At 39.2% G+C, this 23,121-nt stretch overlaps 1 protein-coding gene and 1 non-coding gene across 2 annotated transcripts; both read left to right on the top strand.

Moving 5' to 3' along the window:
• Positions 1-7,738: 7,738 nt before the first annotated feature.
• LOC141621057 (small nucleolar RNA R71) lies at positions 7,739-7,847 on the top strand. The gene has a single exon (XR_012532093.1). It is a non-coding gene; the product is annotated as a small nucleolar RNA R71 (small nucleolar RNA).
• A 12,500-nt stretch (positions 7,848-20,347) lies between these two features.
• LOC141588436 (uncharacterized) lies at positions 20,348-21,464 on the top strand. The gene is made up of 2 exons (XM_074409893.1): positions 20,348-21,067; positions 21,169-21,464. The coding sequence occupies exons 1-2, from the start codon at positions 20,395-20,397 to the stop codon at positions 21,201-21,203; spliced, it is 708 nt and encodes a 235-aa protein (XP_074265994.1). The 5' UTR covers positions 20,348-20,394; the 3' UTR covers positions 21,204-21,464.
• Positions 21,465-23,121: the final 1,657 nt, after the last annotated feature.

Raw genomic sequence — 23,121 nt, forward strand, 5'->3', positions numbered from 1 at the left:
TCCTTAGAAATTTAGGTAGTTTGCCAATATTGAGTCAAGTCTATTCGTTTAGCAAAATTCCAACAAAAACTCGTAGACTATGCAAGTGGCATACTTGGAAATGTTCAAAGTGCAAGGAAAGGGCAATGACACAATATGTAATGCAAACTCATCATTGAAATCCTTCCGTTCCGACTCGACCTAAATGCGAAAGTAAACGTGATTTTTTTTTTTGAATTTTTGGTGGTTTTTCAAAAAAAAAATTTCTTTTTCTTTTTTGTTTTGAATTTAAAAACAAATGCAAGCTGAAATGCAATAAACGTGTGACTGAAATGCAATAAAAAAACAAATGCAGATGCAATAGACATATGCATATACCCTCCCCAAACCAAAACGCACAATGCCCTCATTGTGCTCAGCAGCAAATCACCAGCATAAACACCAATAATGAGAAGAATATAAGCAAAAACAAAATAAAAGGAAACTAACAAAAAGGGATCGGAAACTCACAAAAGACGACCTCCCCAAACCAGCCAAAAAAAGGGGAGGTCATAATGCATCTAGTCACCACCGTCATATTCAGAACCACTCTCCTCCTCGGACTCCGAGTCGTCCTCCTCTTCCGCCTCAGCAGCAGCGACAGTAGTAGTCGTGGGAGTAGACCTCGTAGCAGGCGGAGGGTATCCGCCCACCGGGGGAACAAAGAAGGACGGGTGAGTCCAGGGACCTCGTGGGAGCATCCCCGTCCGAGCGTACTCCTCGTAAACTGGGTACATGGCCAGTGTCATGTCTATCCTGTGCTAATCAAAGCTCCTGCACAAGTCACCCAACACACGTGAAACCGCCCTTTGGTCCATGACCGCAGGGATAACAATAGGTGTAGGGGGACGAAAAGTGGCCGGGAAACCTGTGGGAGCAGGAGTGGAGGAGGAGGCACGAGCTCGCCTCGAGGTGCTAGCAGTAGCAGTTCCCGTCCTAATAGGGAGCCTGTAGCTAGGCAAGGGCGGGCGAGTCGCCCCCAAAACAATGGTAAGGGGCAAAATGGGAGGGAGGCCAAGGATAGGGATGGAGTCGCAAATGGAAGAATCAATCTTCCACCGACCCCGTGAATCAACCCACTTCACAGACCTGGCGTAGTCAAGGTCCATGAAGCGTGCGTTAGGGTTAAGAGGGGCCTCCTCTCGAGGGAAGACAAGAACCAGACGGTTGGCGATACGAGTCACCAACCCACCACAAAAAATAGTGGCCAAAGTGCCCTCACTTATAGTGTGAAAGTGAGAGGCGGTCAAATAAGCTATGTTATAAATACGGGCTACCCGACTTTCAATGTTCAGATAACCCGCCAAGATAGACAATTCAATGGTATTAACATTATTTGACTCCTTGCGGCCGAAAATGGTATTACCCATCAGCCGGAAAAAATAACGAAAAGGGGGTAAGTGGACAGAAATGCCCGTCCTCTTAGGGTCGCTCCAGTCAGAGATACACGACCACATTACCCTGTGCACATCAGAAGGTTCTGAGATGTTACCCTCGAAACAAAGACCCAAATAACCAGCAAATTCGGCCAATGTCAAGGAGTAGGTGACATTGAATAGCCGAAAAGAAATACAAGAACTACTCCTATTGGCTTGAAAGGTGGTCTGGTCGAAAGCAAAAGATGAGAAAAACTCAAGGGTAAGAGTGTAGTAGGTGAACTCAGCCATGTCCACCAGTCCCGACATCCCTGTCCCATTTAGCAGAGACACGACAGATTCAAGACACCCTAGTTTCTCTAAAGTTGGCCTATGAAGAAAACGAGTGGCCTGAACTTTTATTTTTTCGACAAAGGTAATGAATTTAGCTCGCTGAGTAGAGGTAGAGAAAGTAACCTGCGGATAGTCAGGTAGACTATCCGTAGTGTCCTCAATCATTAACGGCGGACCCCGCGGCCGTTTAGCTGCTCCTTGACTGGACTGCCCACTGAACATCGTCTGATTCCCTTTTGTCATTGTTGCTTCCTAAAAAATGAACAAATCAACAACTAGCTTCCCATAACCTTTAACGGAATTAAGGGTTTGAAGACGAAATTAGGGTTTCGAAAAATTGGGGAAAACGGAATTAAGCATCTCCTAGTTGCTAAGATGGCTTGAAAACCAAGGGAATAGGATAGCAAAGGCAATTAAAACATAAATTCGACAAGAAATCAACCCCAAATCGATTTTCCCCAAATCGATTTTTCCGACACAAGGTAACAATGCTCGAAATTTGGGCATAAAAGTTCGCGAGAATTGAATTTAAAGGACGAAAATAGGATTAGAAACATACCTTTGATGAGAACTCGGGAATTTGAGCAAGAAAAATCGAAGTAAAATGGTAGATTGGCAGGAAAAATCGCGAAAAAGGAAGAACAAGGGTTTTTCTAATTTTTGGTTGAAAGAGTATGAAAGAATGAATGAGAAAAGAATTAGAACTTCCCTTATTAAGTTGCGTTCTGGTTTCGCGCGGTGGTCGATCGACTATATGACCCAGTCGATCGACCATTCTTCCCTTATACAGCTCTCTGATGTCACGTGGTGGTCGATCGACTATCTCACCCAGTCGATCGACCAATCTCCCTATGAAACAGCTTCTGCCTTTTTCTCCTCAGTCGATCGACTGGTGAACTTGGTCGATCGACTGCATATGCTGGCAATTAATCTCAAATACGTCAAAAATTTATTTTTCCACTTTAATTACTCGTCTTTCTCTCATAAACATTCAGTAAATCACCCTACGCACTTTGCATAAAATAAATTCCTGCAAAAATTCTCAAAGGCGTACGTCTTTCCATAAAAGTTATTGCTAATTAAAATGAAATAACTAAAGCTCCTAATGCAAATTAAATGAAATAAAACTGTAAAGTTCCTAATTACAAAAAATTACAAGCCGGGTTGCCCCCCGGTTAGCGCTAGTTTAAGAGGTCCCGCACGACCTTCTTACCTCAATTTGCAGCTTCTAAAATTGGGTCAAAGTACAGTACTTCGACCTGCCCAACAAATTCGTCTGCACCGTGATAGTGTTTCACGTATTGACCGTTCACTTTGAATCGGTCTCCAGATGAGGTCTCCAATTCAACTGATCCGAATTTTGTAACTGCTGTGACCGTATAAGGGCCAATCCACCTGGATTTCAGCTTACCAGGAAATAAACGGATACGAGCATTAAAAAGAAGTACCTTATCGCCAATATGGAACTCGCGCTTAATGATTCTCTTGTCGTGCCAGCGCTTCGTTTTCTCTTTGTAGATCCTAGCATTATCATAGGCCGGCGACCTAAATTCCTCCACTCATTTAGTTTAGTCATTTGTGTCATACGTTTCTCACGAGAGAGGTTAGGATCCAAATTCAAATCACATATAGCCCACCAAGACTTACGCTCCAACTCAACAGGTAAATGACATGTCTTACCATAAATCAATCGGAATGGTGACATCCCAATTGGCGTTTTAAACGCGGTCCTATAAGCCCATAAGACATCATCTAACTTAAAACTCCAATCTTTCCGTGATTTAGAGACAACTTTAGCTAAAACTTCTTTCAATTCTCGGTTATAAATCTCAACCTGACCACTAGTTTGGGGATGATACCCCAAACCTCTACGATGTTGGACACCGAATTTAGTCAATAAAGCACTAAGTTGTTTCTCTTTAAAATGCATTCCACCATCACTAATGACAACCCTAGGGACACCAAAACGAGGGAAAATAATCTTTTTAAATAGCTTAATCACGGCTTTTGCATCGCAATGGGGAGTAGCGATAGCTTCTACCCATTTGGACACATAATCTACAGCTACGAGGATATATTTATTACCTTGACTGCTCGGAAAAGGTCCTTGATAATCAATGCCCCAGACATCAAAAATCTCAACCTCTAGAATGCCTACCTGTGGCATCTCATGTCTCTTTGAAATATTCCCCGATCTTTGACAAGCATCGCACTCAGCAACAAAATTGCGACTATCTGCATGCAAAGTTGGCCAATAGAAACCAGATTGGAGTACCTTAGCCACAGTCCGGGATGGACCATGGTGACCACCATAGGCAGAAGAGTGGCAAGCTTCTAGGATATCCTTCACCTCCCATTGAGGCACACATCTCCGGATAACACCGTCTGCGCATTCCTTGAAAACATAAGGATCATCCCAAAAGTATTGTCTAGCATCATAAGCGAACCGCTTCTTCTGCTGCCATGAAAGCTCGGGTGGTATCTTACCTGTCACAGCAAAAATAGCATAATCAGCAAACCACGGAGGTGGATAAGACCCCGAATTAGTAATAGCTAACAGACTCTCATCGGGAAAAGAATCATTAATGGGTAGCGAATCCTCCTTTCTCGTCACCGCTGCAGAGACGAGATAAATGGTCACCACCACATTCTTCTCGCACCTTTCTTATCTTTAATCTCCAAATCAAACTCCTGCAAAAGGAGTATCCACCTCAAAAGCCTCGGCTTCACATCCTTCTTAAGAAAGAGAGTCTTCAGCCGCATGGTCGTAGATAAACAACAACCTTAGAACCTAACAAATAAGACCGAAATTTATCTAAGGCAAAAACTACAGCTAGAAAATCCTTCTCAGTGGTGTAATAATTGACTTGAGCCTCATCCAGAGTTCGGCTCGCATAATATATGGCATTCAAAACTTTATTCTTCCGCTGTCCCAAAACTGCACCAATCGCATAATCGCTGGCATCACACATAATCTCGAATGGGAGGTCCCAATCAGGCGGCTGAATGATTGGTGCAAACATTAGAGCCTCCTTTAACCTGTTAAAAGCTAAAAGGCACTCATCATTAAACTCAAAGACAGCATCCTCAAGGAGCAATTGTGTAAGTGGTTTAGCAATTTTTGAAAAATCCTTAATGAAACGCCGATAAAAACAAGCGTGACCAAGGAAACTCCTCACTCCTTTAACATTCACGGGAGGAGGCAATTGCTCAATCACCTGCACTTTTGCCTTATCAACATGTATACCCTTATCAGAGATCAGATGCCCTAACACAACTCCCTCATTGACCATGAACTGACATTTTTCCCAGTTTAAAACAAGATTAACATCAATACAACGCTGCATGACTTTATCAAGATTAGCTAAACAACGATCAAAGTCATTACCATAAACTGAGAAATCATCCATAAATACCTCCATAATGTTCTCTATATAATCAGAAAAAATCCCCATCATGCACCTCTGAAAGGTAGCTGGGGCGTTACACAATCCGAAAGGCATTCTGCGGTATGCAAAAACACCCTGTGGACAGGTAAAAGTGGTCTTACTCTAATCATCCGGATGAATAGGGATCTGAAAGAACCCTGAATATTCGTCTAGAAAACAGAAAAATTTGTTAGAAGCAAGTCTTTCAGTCATTTGGTCAACAAAAGGGAGGGGGAAGTGGTCTTTCTTAGTGGCGGCATTCAACTGTCTATAATCAATGCATATCCGCCACCCTGTCACAACTCGCGTTGGTATTAATTCATTTTTCTCATTTTTAACCACGGTAGTCCCTCCTTTCTTCGGAACTACCTGAACTGGGGTAACCCACTTGGAGTTCCCAACTGTATAAATAATACCTGCATCGAGTAGTTTCATCACCTCGGCCATAACAACTTCCTGCATCTTCGGGTTCAACTTGCGTTGACCCTGTCTGTAATGCTTGTGGCCTTCCTCCAGCTCTATCATGTGCATACAAATATCAGGGCTGATGCCCTTAATATCATCCAAAGAATAACCTAAGGCTTTCCTGTTTTTCTTAAGCACACACATCAAAGCAGAAAGCTGGTCATCATTAAGCTTAGCACTAACAATAGCTGGGTACTGCTCCGTATCATCTAGAAAAACATACTTAAGATTAGGAGGAAGTGGCTTACGCTCTGGCACCTTTACCTCTACAAAGATAGGCAGAATCGGCTTCAATGGTATAGCAAGTGTTTACCAAATTCTCGTTGGCCAGGCTTAAGAGCATCTCATCTTCTTCCTCTGTGAGCTCGTAGCTTTCCATTGAGGCTACCAAAACATCTAGCTCCTCAGCATTCTCCGCTGTACTATCTGCACACTCATCTAAATGGGTTAGATCAGCTAAGGGATCCTTGGCTAAGGATTCCCTCCAGTTACAATTAACAGCCTTGTCAACAATATCAATGGAATAACACGTATCATCATCACCTGGTTCAGTAGCCTTGCGAGCAAGACTGAACTCAATGGTGTCATCCCCTACCTCTAAGGTTATGATTCCGCGTTTGACATCTATTACATTTCAAATTTGTATATAAAAACGGTCTACCTAAAATAATAGGTATCTGACTGTCCTCTGCAATGTCCAAAACAACGAAATCGACAGGAATAAAAAAACTTACCCACTCGAACGGGTACATCCTCTAAGACTCCTAAAGGTCTCTGAGTCGATCTATTTGCCATCTGAAGTGTAATATCGGTCACCTTAAGTCTACCAATATTTAGCCTTTCGCAAACGGAATATGGCATGACACTGACACTGGCCCCTAAATCACAAAGGGCCTTTCCAATTTCGTGGTTACCTATAGTGCAGCGAATTGAAAAGCTACCCGGGTCCTTTAATTTAGGTGGTATGTTAATTTGCGAAAGAGCATTACATTCTTCCACAAAAGCAACAGCACCATCATCATGAAAATTTCTCCTACGATTCAAAATGTCTTTCATAAATTTAGCGTAAGAGGGTACCTGGGTAATTAGATCAGTGAAAGGAATAGTTACCTCAAGATTCTTGACCATCTCCAAAAACTTACCAAACTTGCGCTCCAGCTTAGTATTCTTTAAACGCTCCGGATATGGGACTGCAACACTGGCCGTAGGATCAGCAACCTTCGGCTTCCGTAAATTTAAAACCTTCGTCAAATCATCATTAAGTATAGAATTATGCAAATTAATTGACGGATTTGCGTCCTGCACTGGAGACCCAGTCGATCGACCATTGGGCTCGGTCGATCGACCAACTACACTGGGGTTGAACAGTTTCTGGTCAGAAACTCCCTCGTCAGGAACTTCAGTCGATCGACTGATATTGTTGGTCGATCGACCACATGTGCTGGGTTCAATTAGTTTCTGGTCAGAAACTTTTTCATCAGAGATTCCGGTCGATCGACTGTTGTTGTTGGTCGATCGAATGTTGGTACTGGCAGTAAAGCTCGTTTTCGCACCAGAAATTAAATTGTCTTTTCATCCTTTCCCGAGTCTTTTCTTGGCTTATCGGGACCATCATAAGAAAGGCCACTTCGGAGATTAATGACATTAATGGTTTCAATTGGCCCCTCACATTTGCTTGAAGAATTGGCGACTTGGTTAGCCGCTAAATTCTCTAGCTGCTTCACAAAATTCTTTGCAGATTCAATCCCAGCTTCTTCTATTTTTGTGACTTGAACCAAAAGAGCTCGGTCTATTTCTCTCAATTCCGCGGTCTCATCTGAGTTATGAACAGGAATTTCAATTTCTCTCTCGGAAACCTTAGAAGTCTCGAGTTTTTCGAGCCGGGCTGTAATAGAAGCTATGAGTGTCGCAACGGCACTCATTTCATCACTTTGCTTTCGCGAGTTTCCACGCGAACTCCCAAACTCAGCTCTATGGATTGCCATCTCCTCAATAGTGTTTCAACCTTTATTCTGACCAGTATTATTTTGGAACCTCCCATTCGCAGCCGCATCTAGGATAACCTTGTAGTCATCATATAAAGAATTGTAGAATAAGTTGCAAAGGTACCACTGCTGGAAACCGTGGTGAGGGACAGACCGAACCAAACTCTTGAAACGTCCCCATGCTTCACAAAATTCCTCATCAGGTCCTTGCTGGAAATTTGTAATTTTGCTTCTCAAGGCATCAGTCTTTGCAAGTGGGAAGTATTTTTTGTAGAAAGCTAATGCTAGAGATGTCCAATCCGTGACTCCAGCTGCTACCCTATCAAGGTAGCGGTACCAATCTCGCGCAGAATCCTTCAAGGAGTATAAAAACATCATCCCCTTTACTTCATCTTGGGTCACCCCAGCCGGTACAGGTATGGAATAGCAGTAGTCTGTGAAAATTTCCATATGCTTCAAAGTATCCTCGTCTGGTAGACCAACAAACTGATTTCGCTCCACTAAATCGATATAGAAGGAACGAAATTCGAAGTGACCAGTAGTAGGGGTGGGTAAATCGTATCCCTTTGGAACATGCTGCACTTGTAGCTGAAGATTATCATATATTGTAGTCATGATCGCGAAACGGAGAGTACTCAAGCCTTCCTCTCAAAAATCTGTCTTCTAACTGTGCAAAAGCAAAACTAGAAGCAAGAGTAAGCAACGGCCTCAACGAACCAAAGTTCCTTGAGAGAAGAAAAATAAACTAAAAATAGAGCAAACAGAATTACACCGTCTCCCCGGCAATGGCGCCAAAATTTGATACCGTCGTTTTGTATCAAAATTAAATTTATAAATCCGAACTAAAACTATAGCTAGTGATAGTAAGGGTCGAACCACAGAGAGACAAGCTCAATTCTATTTGCTATTTTCAGTCTATAAAAGTAACGATTAAATGGGGGTTTTAAGTTTGTTTGATTCTAAAGGCTAATTGGCAAAATAAGAAATTTCTCAAACAAGATAAAAGGGAGATCAGGAACTTCGGTTCACCATGGCTAAGGTCAGGTCAAAAAGGTAGCAGAGGTCCTGTAATACGGTCTCAGGAAATATGAGCAAGCCTTTCGATCAATGCTCAAATTTAACCTTACGGTCTTCTAATTCCCTAGAATTTCTCAAAGCTTTCGCTCAAAGGAAATTCCAAATCTAATGATAACCTAACCTACTAATCTCTCAATCTAGCAAGATGGGTTTATCAAAAGAAAACAAGATCGATATGGAAGAAAATCATACTAATAAAATTGACCCTAATTTACGCCATGGCTCACCTCGTTCCCAATCAAGATAATTATCTATGCATGATTAAAACTATAACAATTGCAAAATTAAAGACAAAGAATAAAATTGACATGATTGAAATTGAATTTAAGACAAAGGATTAAAACTGAATTGCTTGAAAATAAATTGGTAGCAACAAGAATTAAATTGACAAGAAACAAGAAAAGAAGGAAATTGAATTAAAGCTTACTAAATAATTGATGAACAAGGCAATCGAATTCGAATCCGTAGTCTACACTTTCTTGTTCCCCAAAAACTAGATCTAAAAACTTCAGTCGTTGAATAATGAAAAGCATAACCAAAATTATTGTTGCCTTCTACTGATAAACGTTCTCCCAAAAGTTAATTACAAGTGGGCTTTCAAAAGTCTAACGCATAAAGTAAATCATAGGTTCGCGGCTTGGTCGATCGACCAGGTGGCACGGTCGATCGACCAGCCAGTACAGTGTTGATTCCTCTGCTGAACTTCCACGGTCGATCGACTGGAGATGTTGGTCGATCGACCAACGACGCTGTGCAGTAACTTTTTTTCTCTTCCAAACAGCCTCTTCACTCCATGCACGCATCCCGAGGTGAACAAGTCCGAACTCCCATCTTCCAAGTTTCCATAAAGTTGCTTCCGGAGGACGATTTAAGCTTGATTTAGCTCACTTCCACTCATTCCTACAATAAATCATAGAAATTCCAAAGTAAACTGTTTCGGGAGAAATAGTAGCTTTAAGCTAACAAATATGCATAGAAATACGTGCCAAAACTGCAAATAAAGTGTATAGAATATGCACGAATCAGGTTTTATTCACACAATTCTTCCGTCTATTCCTTCGTCTTATTACATAAAATTCTCAAAACAATCCTTCATCATGAATAATTTAGAGATTCGTCTAAAAGAGTGGACCAATGAGTTCTCTAGTGTGGAGAAGTATGACATGGGTGCCTATAATCTTGGATCATTGTTGAGTTTGAAGCTTATCAAGGTGGTCAAACCATTCCTAGATGCTTGTCTTGATTATTGGGACCCGAATTATCACGTTTTTGCTTTCCCTGGAGGTGACATTTGCCCATTTCCTGAAGAAATTGTTGCGATTGGTGGGTGGGACCCAGAACACTTGCCCGCTATTCCTTCTACTTCACAAGGGTATAAGAACAAATTTAGAGACTTGCTTGGGTTGACCAGAATTGAGGCGGACCGTCTAGTGACCTCGAAAGGAGTGCGAATGTTGGACTTTATTGACCGATTTATTAACAAGGCCGACCCCACCATCTCTTATGTTTCTAGGCGAAAGGCATTTGGATTTGCTTGTTACATGTATATGTCCTTCAAGGGCACGTTGATGAGGATTTGAGAGGTGACCCCCGTTTCCTGGGCCTAGTTGAGCAAATAGAACTGCGCAGGAGCCCAGCTTGTTTATGTTTAGGAGAGATCCTATTGGGTTTGGATAACAGGAAAGCCAATCGTGACCTACCTTATTTGGGAAGTCCCATTATCTTGCAGGTAAAGAATAATAAAGAATTCCTTCTCTTTTCCTCCTTTTTTGTTTTCGTTTTCTCTTTTTTTTGTTTTCGTTTTTTTTTTTTGTTTTTTTTTTGACACCTGCTTTTTTTTGGTAGGTTTGGATTATGGAGCGTCTTCGATTGATCGAGCCCCCAGTTAATGTTCTTGCCTATCATGCTCGCTCAATTGCTATGAGGACTAGGCTCTACATGGTGGACTTCACTCGAGTCTGCAATTATTGAGAAAACAAATTGAAGAGTGATGACGGTCCCTTTATTAGATGGATCGTACTATGGTGGCATCTCAAATCTGTCACTGGAGTGTCTTCCTTGGATCCTACCCGATCTGTGCGCATTCCTGGCTTGGAATTCAAGGTATGCATCTTCCCAGAGAGGCTGATGAGATAGGTTGGACTGAAGCAGACAATCTCGAAGCTTGACACTGTCCCGCTGACTGCAGTGGCGCTTACTACTGAGAGTCGAAGGGAGTGGGCCATTAAATGGGCTCAAAGAAATGTATGGTTCATGAACTCTTCTGTTAGTGCTTTATGGGTGTCGGACTCCTATCTGCGGTGGAGGAAAGCTACTACTCCGGAGGAGCGTGAGAGATTGAGGAAGCGCGAGCCCATTGACTACAAGGTGCGCGAGGTGGAAAATGAGAAAGAGAAGCATCTGACTGAGGGAGAGGAAGAAGCCGGGTTTCGAGTTGTTCATCCTTCGAAGAAACCGAAGACCTCTCCTGCCGTGGACAAAGTGATCGGCAAGAATGGGAAGGTTAGACCACGAGAAAGACCGTTGGTGATTAGGTCCGAAGTGGCGCAAGAGCTTCCGGCTCGAGGTCGTGACAAGAAATATGACAAAAATGACAAGGGCGAAGGGAAAATGGAGGAATAGCCCAAGTCTTTATTATTATTTATTATTATTATTGTAATAAGAAGGTGGGGTTTTTAGAATCCTAGCCTATTTTTTTTTTGTTTTTTTTTTTGCATTGTTATTATGTAACGTACTATTATTATTATTAGAAAATGAATGAAATAAAGGAGGTTAATTGGTTATGAAACCGTTGTGATTTTCTATTTATTATTCTTGTCGAATTCCAAATGCAACTGCAAATGTCCTTCTATTTACATTTTAAAATTAATGGGTTGTATCCTGCGAAGGGTTGCCTACGTATTCATTAAAAAAATGAAATCAAGCCCTTGCGCATAGTTCGAGTGATGTGAACATTATTTGCGCACATTTAGTCCCCTAATTGAGCCTATTTTGCATACTATTATAACATTCCATGGCCATTTTATCCGTCAAAACCTTCCTATTTGCTTTTCTATCGCATTTCATGTGTTTTGTAGAAAAGGAGATAATAAGGCGGAAATTCCCGTCTTTCGTGCATATTTGGAAGCTTATTGATGATATTAGATGGACTAGTATGAAGAGGAGGCAAGAATGATGTCCAAGTATGTAGGAATAAAGAGTTTATAGAAGGCTCATAAGGGTTAAAAGCAAGGATGACGAGAAGGAGGCCATTTATGAAGAAATTGCTCGGAAACTGAACCAAGGGTTGCTCCTTTGGCTCTGAAAATATGCTAGATGGAACGGCGTCGAAAAATTAAGTGATCTAGGCTTTTGAATCACTCCAATAGGAGTCCGAATGAGGAAATAACGTCCGTTTTACAATCCAAGCTCAAGATACAGCTCAACCCGCTCGGGTCAAATTCAACCCGCTCGGGTTGAAGCCCAGGACGCCCTTATTTCGCTCGGGACGGACGTATTCCTGGACAGGGAGATTTTCCTTGCTACGTGAACTACAAATCAGCCCGTCTTCACCCTTGGACGCCCGGATTTCTTCACAGCTCGAATTGTCTTCTCCAAGCTACGAAAAAGAAGCCCTTCTCTCGAAAAATACCGGGTCCTCCTTACTCAACTTAAAAAGTGTAATTACTAGTTTAGCCCTTAGTTAACCCTAATGCATCCTCCCTAATTTCCACTATAAATACCCCATTTGTAATAATCAAACCATCAAGTTTTTAGAGTAGAAAATCCTTCTTTAGATTAGATTAGGAGTAGATTAGAATAGATTACTCTTCAATCTTTCCACAAATTACACATTAATCTTTCCTTAATCATTGTTCAAGTTTATTATTAAGTAATTCAAGTTTATTATTGGGTAATTAGAAGATTATTGGGTTTATTGGGAGATTGACAACCTTCCATCAATCATCAAGTTCTTCTATTATTCTTTGCATTATTATTGTTGGAATCTCCATAGGTATAATTCTCTTAATCTTTGTTTTAATTATTGTTAATCTTTCTTACTTGTTCATCATGTTTGGCTTTGTTAATATGATTGACAACCTTATTAACTTGTTAAACTTCATCATGAGTGAGTAGTTACTTAGCTAGGATTAATGGGTAATTAGGGGAAACCAACATGAGGAATGATTCATGCTTAAATTAATATGCTTTCATGGTTTATTTGCTTGCTTGTTTTGATCTCAACTCATGCACATGTTATGTTTGATGAAATGCTAAGCCTATGAATCCTTGCATTTACTCCCATCACTTATCTTTTCAATGAGACTTGTAAGACATAAACCAACTCGAGTCTCATTAGACCATGCACGTTGTTGAGTAGGGAAGATTAAGTCGACTTGTAGGTGTTGTACAATCTAATTGATTCGGCTCCGGGACCCAAACTTTCCTAGGATTGTAAGATATAACCCAACTCAATCCATCACAACAATAATTGCTTGCTTATAATTTGAGAACATGTTTGTATGATCAATTCCCATGAACCCCCTATGACCCCATGATATCCTAGCGTTTTTAATCAATTGTTTACATCTTTCCTTTTGTTGCTTGTTTATTGCTTTTATTAGATTAGAATCATCAACCCATTATAATTGTGACAACCCCAAGCATAACCATAATTAGATTGAATAATTTGAGTAACCACCGTCCCATGGATCGACCTCGACTTACCGCTAACTAGTTGTTTGTTGAGTATTATAAATGTGTTTGATTGGATGAGTGACGACATCACCCACATCAAAATGGCGCCGTTGCCGGGGACGGTGTTGTTTATTTGAATTGTTCTTTTGTCTAGTTTTAGTTGTGCTTCTTCTTGAGGAATTTTGGTTCCTTGGGAATTTATTTCTTGTACTTGTTCTTTTTCACATGCTCAACATGTCTACATTCACTTTTTGGCAATATGAAAATGAATCATTTGATAAATATGTTGCAAGATTTGAAGATTATATGACTCATGCTTGGCATCATGGTTTTACTATTTCAAATTATGAAGCATGTTGTGTTGTTTATAATGGCATGAACCTTGAAACCCGCAACTTGGCATTTCACTTGAGTGGTGGTAGGATATGTGAGATGAGTTGTGAGGAATTTTGGGAATTTGTTGAGTTCATGACCACCCATTGTCTTAAGCAAACTATACATGACATCTTTGAGAATGCCAAGGAAGGTATTGAAGTGATAAAAGCCACATTTCAAAAATTCATTGAGGAAAACTATGATGAAAATGAGATTTGTGAGGATGAGAAACCTTCCTATAACCTTGAGTCAACCCACTTTGTCCACAAAATTACCCCACCTTGGGAAGATGGAGTGCTAGATGAGGAGAGTGATGATGAGGAGGAGTACATTCTTGATTGTGAAACTAATGCTTGGATGCCGTCATCCTACTCTTCTTGTGTTTCAATGAAATCAACCTCCATGGAATTTGATGTTAATGGGCAAAGTGAGAGTGATATGGATGTGAACTTGAGTGAAAACTCACCCTTTGAGGATGACATATTTGAGGGAGACAATTGTGTTGAGCTTGGTGAGCCTTGCTATGACAACCCCTTTGATAATGGACCTTGTTGGGATGAGGAATTTGATGAGGACATTTGGGAACCCCAAATAGACACCCTTAAAATCACCTTGGATGATAATGAGAGTACTTGCATTGAATGTGGTGATTTTGACTATTTGGAGGATGAGTTGAGTGAATTGCCAACCAACTACCCATTTCATGTCCCTTCCATCCATCATTTTTCTTATGATTTTTGTCATGATGCTCTTGACATGCTTGTTCGGTCTTTTACTTGGGCATTATTTCATTGCATAATTTTGTGTTGTTATCCATGCCTATTCATGTCCCACTCCCAAGAATTTGACCGACTTCTACGTGCTTTGAGTGCTAGTGATAATCTTCTATAAAATTGTTTATTGATAATCTTTGGTTTGATGGAGTTTCTTAATAACCATTAATTTGTATATATGCATTTAGTATAGTTTTGCATTCATTTAATAAATTGCATGAGAGATGAAAGGGAGGGATCTCATATTTTAATTGAGCTTTTGAAGGAAATTAATGAAAATGAGAAGATGGAAAATGTAAAGAAATGAAGAAAATGGAAAATTTGGGCTTATGAGTAAGTGTGTTATCAAGGGAAAGGTGATGGGCCAAAATCTAAAAAAAGACGCCCATCCCGAGATAAATCCGGGCGGGTTGAAGGCCAAGAAAAGAAGAAAAGTTCCCTGCCCAAGAATCCGAGCGAATTTTAAGAAAAACGCCCGTCTTTGCTTTCAACCCGAGCGGGTTCATTTCATCTGGAGCGGGTTCACTACCAACCCGAGCGGGTTGAGTTTATCTGGAGCGGGTTGACCCTGGAATTCCTCATTTTCTCTCATTTGGCTCGTGTTATGGCTATATATGCTTCATATCTACCATCTTCATCTCCTACAATGATTGTAAGAACCCTTTTCTTTCCCTATCTCTCATGTATAGTTGCATTTATGTATTTGCCTCATGATTAAACCCCTTTCTTCCTACATTAGAAATAGTGTTTAAAATCGGTTTGGGGAGGTTAAACCATGAAGCAACATACATATATCATATAGTTTAGGCTTGCACTTATATTATATTTCATATTGCATTTACATTAGTTAATTCATATAGTGTAGTTGCATTGTAATATATCTCACATGATTCATGTAGATAGTTGCATATAGATTAGAATTCATGCATAGTTACTAATGGCCAAACCTATTCATTTCTACACTAGAAATAGTGTTTAAATCGGTTTGGGGAGGTTTGATCATAAGTGACTTGTGCATTTAGCATGCATCATATACTATAGTTTAGATTGCATTCATTTGTTATATATGTCATATAGAATTGCATTTAGTTAGAGCATGCATTCATTCATACCATATCATTGCATTTGTACTTCAATTTCCATAAAATCAAAAATTCAAAAACATGTTTTCCTTTTTATCCCTACTCCTACATGTACATTGAGGACAATGTCCAAAATAAAGTGGGGGATGGGAATTTATATTCCAAAAATGCTTGAAAAATTTCGAAAAATCACAAAAATATGTCTTTTAATTTCATAAAAACAAAAACCATAAAAATTTGAAAATTTGAAAAATCAAAAACATGTTCATTTCCTTTGTAGTGTAGAATTGTTTATATTGTATATACTCGTTTGCTTGTTTGTTTATCCTTTTTCACATGGATCGACTATGCCACATCCGAGACATGAGGATATTGAAGACCGCATGGTATGATCTTTCCAATCTCCTTTTTCCTCTTTATGTTAATGACTATGTGGCTTTATTTTGATTGATGCGGTAAAAACAATGTGAATTTAGGATTGCATTTAGTTTATTTGGCATGTTAGTTGGTAGAATCATTTGCATTAGGATGTATATATGTTAGTTGCATCATGGCATGTAGTTGCATATTAGAAAAATTTTGCGAAACCGTCTACTTGGGAAGCTTGACTAGTGTATATAGGCCCTAGTAGATGCTTTTTCTTCTTAAGACTTTGCTTGTTAGAATACTTGTAAAACACCCTAGGACGTGTCATGCTAGTATCCTTTGACCCATGGATTAAGGCCTAGTCAAGAGTACCTTGTGGTGTGATAACTCCTTGGCTACCGTTTATTCCAAGGTGACCCTTGAAACCATGTATCCATCCATCCATCATCCATGTTCTACCACATTTTTGTCATCAAAGGGAATGGGCACAAAAATTGTTCAAATTTGAGTTCAATAAAAGAAATGAAAAGTGAAAGAAAGTTTGCAAAAAAATGCATCAAATGAAAAGAGGAGCAAAAATAGAACTCCTAAAACTTCAAATATAAGCCACCCTCACTACATATGGGGTGACTTTGAAAATGTTCAAAAGAAATGCAAAGAAAAGTTGAAAGTTGTCAAGTGTTGAAATGCCAAAAATCAAAAAGAAATGGCAAAAGAAAGTGTTCTCAAATGTTATATGCCACAAGAAATTGGGGGGAAAAACAAAAACAAAAGCAAACTCCCAAAATGAAACTCAATTACTATCGATCCCTTTATCCATCGTATCCATTTTTGTGCATGGTAGAGAGGGGACGACCCTTCTTCTTGTCTAGGCAAGAGGGGGAATTCCGCGATCCTCCAGTGTTTCTAACACCATAGGGAGTCTACTCTTGACAAAAGCATTTAACGATTGAGGACAAAGGTACCCTAGCTTGACACATTTTGGAGGTGATTTATTGGTATCCTTCTAGGCTTAGTAGTGTTGGAGTTAGTGTCCTCCACAATAGTGCGTTAACATAATAAATCTCATTAATAGAATATCATCAGATATTTAATTATTTGATCCTCGTCAGTTGATTAACGTAAATCGATAACGGTTGGCTGACTAGAGTTTGACGTTATTGTCGTGAGACGGCGGTGATCAACTGACCCCTTTCGGTCACACCTAAAGGAACGAACCCAAATTGATAACTAATTAATTGTATGAGATACAATTCATTTAGTCCCTTGATTTATAGATTAAGAGGTTAGTCGATTATTGTTAGAGAGATTTCGAGTTGCGAACTCGAGGAGCGGCAGTTATTATTTAATTATGCGATAATTAAATAATAAGTTTTGGGAAACGGGTTTTAGTTAATTAACTGTTAATTTACTAAAATTGTACTAATTGATTAATGTGATTAATATTAGTACGTAAATAATATGTGTAGTGGTACACGTATATTTACAGAGTGAATTGGACGGATTTATTATGGAAGCAATTAAACATGATACGATGTTTAAAATGAAAATTACACGGACTTGTGCGACAAATATAAAAACCAACATGGACCCGTATATGGTCATGTGGACCGTGTAAAATAAGTGTAATGGATGATTACTTACATAATCATTTTACCTTATTTTGTATACTACCATAATATATGTTTTATACTACATTTTGCATGTGATGTAAGATAAAAATATAAAACAAAAATTGTCCACTAAAGACTCCTTCCACCCGCCACTTCCTTTCCCATTTCTACACTCTATATATTATTCACTTGTTCACTCCATCCTTCTTACACAATTCATCATACTTTGCATGTGAACAAAGCTCTTCCTTCTCTCTACAATAATTCCTCTCTAGTATACTATTATTACTAAGAATAGTTAGTAATATTACTAGTATTATTATCAAGGGCACATATTAATAAGTTACTAGTTCTTACTTATTAATATTATTTGGGTTGTTCTTGGGTGCTACTTGGAGGAGACTTTCTAGTTGAAGGTTATTCAAGGAGGATCATCCACTTATTTTAGCTCAAGAACAAATTAGTAAGGAGAACTAATTTGTGCCCATTTTACCTTATATTCAATGTAAGGAAATTGTTTTTCCTTATACTTTGTTTTTATGCTTTTATATTAGCATGCATGTTACATAGATCACATTAACATCAATTTATGAGATAAATTTATTTTATTAGAGAGTCTAATATGGATCTATGATCTTTCAAGTGGTATCAGAGCATAGGCTTGTAATTTGCATGTTGATTTTAAGCATTTTTATGAATTATGAGATAATTAGTAAAAACTCAAAAATTGTGTTAGAAGAGGTTTTGGCACGAAATTTTTGGGACATGCATACCTACTGATCTCAAAAGGTTTGTGGAATTTTTTGGTGATTTTTCAAGTAATTTTGCTAATTTTAATGTTTTTTGGTAGAAAACCGAGTCAAAATGTCGCATTTTAGTGAAAAATTGACTAAAATTAGTTAAATGTTGATTCGGTGCATGGCCTTTTTATGGCATTTCATGCATGTTTTCTACTGATTGTATGCAAAAGGTTGAAGGTTGGTTCGAAATTTTTGCATGTTTATTGATTTTTTGAGTAAAAAGTCGATAAAAGTCCAATTAATTAATCATAATTTCGAAATTTTTGATTCTGCCCATGATAAATTTATGTACATTTAGAAATATTATTTAAATGTCAAAAGTGATTTTGCATGTGTGTTTTCACTTTGTTTTGATGATTTATTGGTTTTAGTGGTTAAAAACCGATAAATATCGATCTTTTTCTTCACAAAATTTATCCGAAATTTTTGGGCAATTTTTATGACTTTTTGGTGTTCTTGGGAGTGTTCCAGAATACTAAAAATTTTTGTTTCAATTGTTTGGGTAATTTTTCAATTATTTTGGATTTTTACTTAAATATTATGATTTTTCCGATTTAATTAGCAAATTATCACCAAACCAAACTAATAATTTGTCATAAAATTAGTGAAGACTAATTTTGAGGTTCAAAACAGTTTGGACTATTAGTTTGGACTTAAATGAGATTTAAGAGTTAATTATTGATTTTTACATGTTAAAAATCGATTAAATCCACAAAACCGAGATGGATACCAATGAATGATAGGTAGGGCGATTTTGGCATCATATTTACAGCATTTTAAGCATATTTATTTAAGTTGAATGAATGATTGTCATTTATTTAAAGTATTTATCTTTTGTACCTAGTATGGCCTAGTTAATTTTTAATCGTTATTACCCGAAATGAATGGGAATATCGATTTGTTTGTAATTAAATACGATCTCGTATCGTCGGTTTGTAATTAATTAATAGTTTTATTCATTTTATTAATTAATGTATAATAGGAATAGCTATGTAATTCATTTGTAATAGTTATTTTACCGGCGTTTCCAAAAGACGGATTACAACGAAACGGAGTCTATTTTTGGAAGGTGTTCCAAATCCCACAAGGAAGAGCCACTTAAGGAATGAAGAGGCAAGGGACCAAGGAGTTGGTTTCCGAAATGTAATAGACTAGTTGTTTATTAACTAGGAGGCCATACTAGGATTTATTCATATGCTTACATGTTTGCTTGTTTTATTTTCGCGCATGCCAAAATCGCCATTCACATGCATTTTATTTTTCGCGGTTGTCAATTCACGTCATTTACATTCGCTGAATTAATTCACTTATAAGGAATTTATGACTAAATTGACAAGATCTCTCACATAACTAAAATTGAGATTAGCCTTACCAATTAGAAACACCTATGAATCTCTTGTTCATTAGAGCCACGCTCGCCCTAGCGGGGTGTTCTCTTTTTACCTTGGGTAAGTAGGGTGGTAAGCGGTTATCACACGCCAAAATTGGTTGGACTCAACGGGATATAAGACGGTCTTGTGTTCCGGGGCTAGTAGATAAATTTGAGGAAATTTGTCGACCAAGAGTTCTAGAGGTAGAATTAGTCAACGTGACTTACCGAATTTACGCAATTATGGGATGTTTCGCCCAAGCGATGCTCATTTTTGTTTAATATTTGGGTCTTGGAATCATTTATATAATTTAGTGGGAGGTCATTATATAAATGCTAAAACTTGCTAAACATGTTTTTACAAGTAATTTTAAAACAATGAATGTTAATTTCCCTTTTTGTTGTAGCATTTTAATTCGCAATGGCAACTTCATCAACTCCATCGACTACTTCACTAGGCAAAGATTCATGGCTAAGGTCCGTAATGGACAAATGTATTTTAAAAGATGACGGTAGTAACTTTCTTGAATGGGAATCCAACATCAAAAGTGCCGCGTTGTCCGACAATGTGCTCACTTACTTAACCGATGCTCCTCCTATCGAGCCCTTGCAAGAGCTTCATCGGCGGTGCGGACCGCCTATGATGACTATGTGAGGATGTTGAATGATATCAAGAATGTGTTGATATGGTCAATATCGCCAAAGCTCAAGCCATCATGCATTTCTTTAAATGCTTACGAGATATTCACTCGTATGATCACTATGTTTTCACAAACACCTAAAGTCCGTCAATACGATGCGGCGGCACGCTTCTTTGAAGCTAAGCTTGAGAGGGGCCAAAAGGTTGGTCCCCATGTCCTTCAAATGGTCGAATATGTTGACATCCTAGAGCGTCTAGGGTGTAAGATTCCTAAAACTCTTGTGGTGGATCGTATCCTTCACTCACTTCCCACCAAGTTTGCCCACTTTAGGGTACACTACAACATGAATGGTATGGATAAGAGTTACCATGAAATTCATGCACTCCTCACCCAAGCGGAGAGGGATATGGAGGCTAGTGGGAGTGAAAAGGGAGATGTTTTAACCATGAAGTTAAAGAACATGTCTCTTGGAGTCAAGAAAGGAAAAGGGAAACAAAAGTCCCAATTCAAGAAATCATCAAAGAAAATTGACAAGGGAAAGGGGAAGGCCGTTGTGAATGACAATCCCAAGGCAAAAAGTGTCAAGCTCTCCGAGGCCGAATGTTTCCATTGTAATGGGAAGGGGCATTATAGGAGGAGTTGTCCCAAATACTTGGAGGATCTCAAGGAAGGGCGTGTGACGCCTATTGGTATGATTTCCTCTCTCTATGTGATAGACGTTAATTATGCTTGTACTTCCACTTGGGTACTTGATACCGGATGTGGCTCTCACCTTTGTAACCATTTGCAGGGTATAAGGGACGTGCAAGCACTAGCAAAAGGTGATGTGGATCTCCGCATGGGCAATGGAGCTAGAGTAGCCGCCGTTGCCGTAGGGACCTATGTGCTCACTTTAGCTAGTGGTTTAGAGTTGTATTTAAATAAGTGTTATTTTGTACCAACTTTAACTAAGAACATCATCTCCATTTCCGCGTTAGACGCGGAAGGCTTTTGTTTTATGATCAAGGACAAGTGTTGTACTTTTTCTTTAAATGATGTGGTTTATGGCAAGGCCATTTCAATTGGAGGCATTTATGTTTTAAATGATGTTAATGACGTTTATCATATGGAAACTAAAAAGCTCAAAAAGGGTGATCCAAACGAATCCTACCTTTGGCATTGTCGTTTAGGCCACATAAACGAAAGACGCATTAAGAGACTTGCTTCATCAAAAGTGCTCAAACCATTTGGTTTCGAATCTTATGGTACATGCGAGTCTTGCCTTTTAGGCAAGATGACTCGTGCACCTTTGCGGGAAAAGGGACACGAGCTAGTGAGGTTTTGGCTCTCATACACACGGATGTGTGTGGACCATTAACCATCACCGCTAGAGGAGGTTTTCACTACTTCATTACTTTTACTGATGACTTAAGTAGATATGGGTATGTCTACTTAATGAAGAACAAAAGTGAAGCCTTTGACAAGTTCAAAGAGTTTCAAAAGGAAGTAGAGAACCAATTGGATAAAAAGATAAAGACTCTACGGTCCGACCGTGGTGGTGAGTATCTAAATATTGAATTTGATTCACACCTAAAAGATTGTGGTATAGTATCACAATGGACTCCTCCTGGCACACCGCAATTAAATGGTGTGGCCGAAAGGAGAAACCGAACTTTACTTGATATGGTTCGGTCAATGATGAGTCTAACTGAGCTTCCTAGTTCATTTTGGGGTTTTGCCCTCTTGTCTGCAGTATTTTCACTAAATCGAAGCCCGACTAAAGCGGCCGATAAGACTCCATATGAGATATGGACAGGGAGAGTCCCTCATTTGTCATTCATGCGTATTTGGGGTTGCGAAGCGTACGTTAAGATCAAGTCTGACAATAAGCTTGCACCCAGGTCTGACAAATGTCTTTTTGTAGGATATCCAAGGGAAACACGTGGCTATTACTTCTACAATAAACACGAGAACAAAGTGTTTGTGGCTCGTGATGTTGTCTTCCTAGAAAAGGAATTTATTTCTAGGAGACAGAGTGGGAGAAAATTTGAGCTTGAAGAAGTTCGAGAGCCACAAACCGAGAATGAGGTAGAGGAGAACGTGGAGGAAAACATTCCCTCTTCCTCTGAAACGGTAATTATTCCTAGAAAGTCAAGTAGGATTTCTAATCCACCTGATCGATACCTTGGTAACATCGAAGAGGATGGTGTTTTGTTACTTCTTGAAAGTAATGAACCCACTACCTACAAATCGGCCATGTCTAGTCCCGACTCCTCGCTTTGGCTAGAAGCCATGCGGTCCGAAATGGATTCCATGTACGAGAACCAAGTATGGGACTTGGTGGATTTACCTGAGGGAGTGCGACCTCTTCAATGTAAATGGATATACAAAATTAAACTCGGCGTGGATAAACATGTGGATGTTTACAAAGCTAGATTGGTGGCAAAAGGTTTCACCCAAGTTCATGGTTTACACTATGACGAAACCTTCGCTCCAGTCGCTATGCTAAGGTCCATTAGGATAATCTTAGCGGTTGCCGCATTTCATGATTATGAGATTTGGCAAATGGATGTCAAAACCGCCTTTTTGAATGGGATTCTAGAAGAAGAGGTGTACATGATACAACCCGAAGGTTTTGTGGATACATCTAACCCTAAGAAGGTGTGTAAGCTCAAGAAGTCCATCTATGGTCTTAAGCAAGCATCTAGGAGTTGGAACCATCGCTTTGATCATGTCATTAAACAATACGGATTCACTAGAAGTG

The sequence above is a fragment of the Silene latifolia genome, chromosome 1 (genome assembly GCF_048544455.1).
Source record: "Silene latifolia isolate original U9 population chromosome 1, ASM4854445v1, whole genome shotgun sequence".
Taxonomy (NCBI): Eukaryota; Viridiplantae; Streptophyta; class Magnoliopsida; order Caryophyllales; family Caryophyllaceae; genus Silene; species Silene latifolia.

Coding starts and splice junctions, on each gene's coding strand:
- LOC141588436 (XM_074409893.1), top strand. CDS start 20,395: ATGTTGAATGATATCAAGAATGTGTTGATATGGTCAATATCGCCAAAG. Junction 21,068..21,168: donor AGGGCGTGTGACGCCTATTG/GTATGATTTCCT, acceptor AACCATTTGCAG/GGTATAAGGGACGTGCAAGC.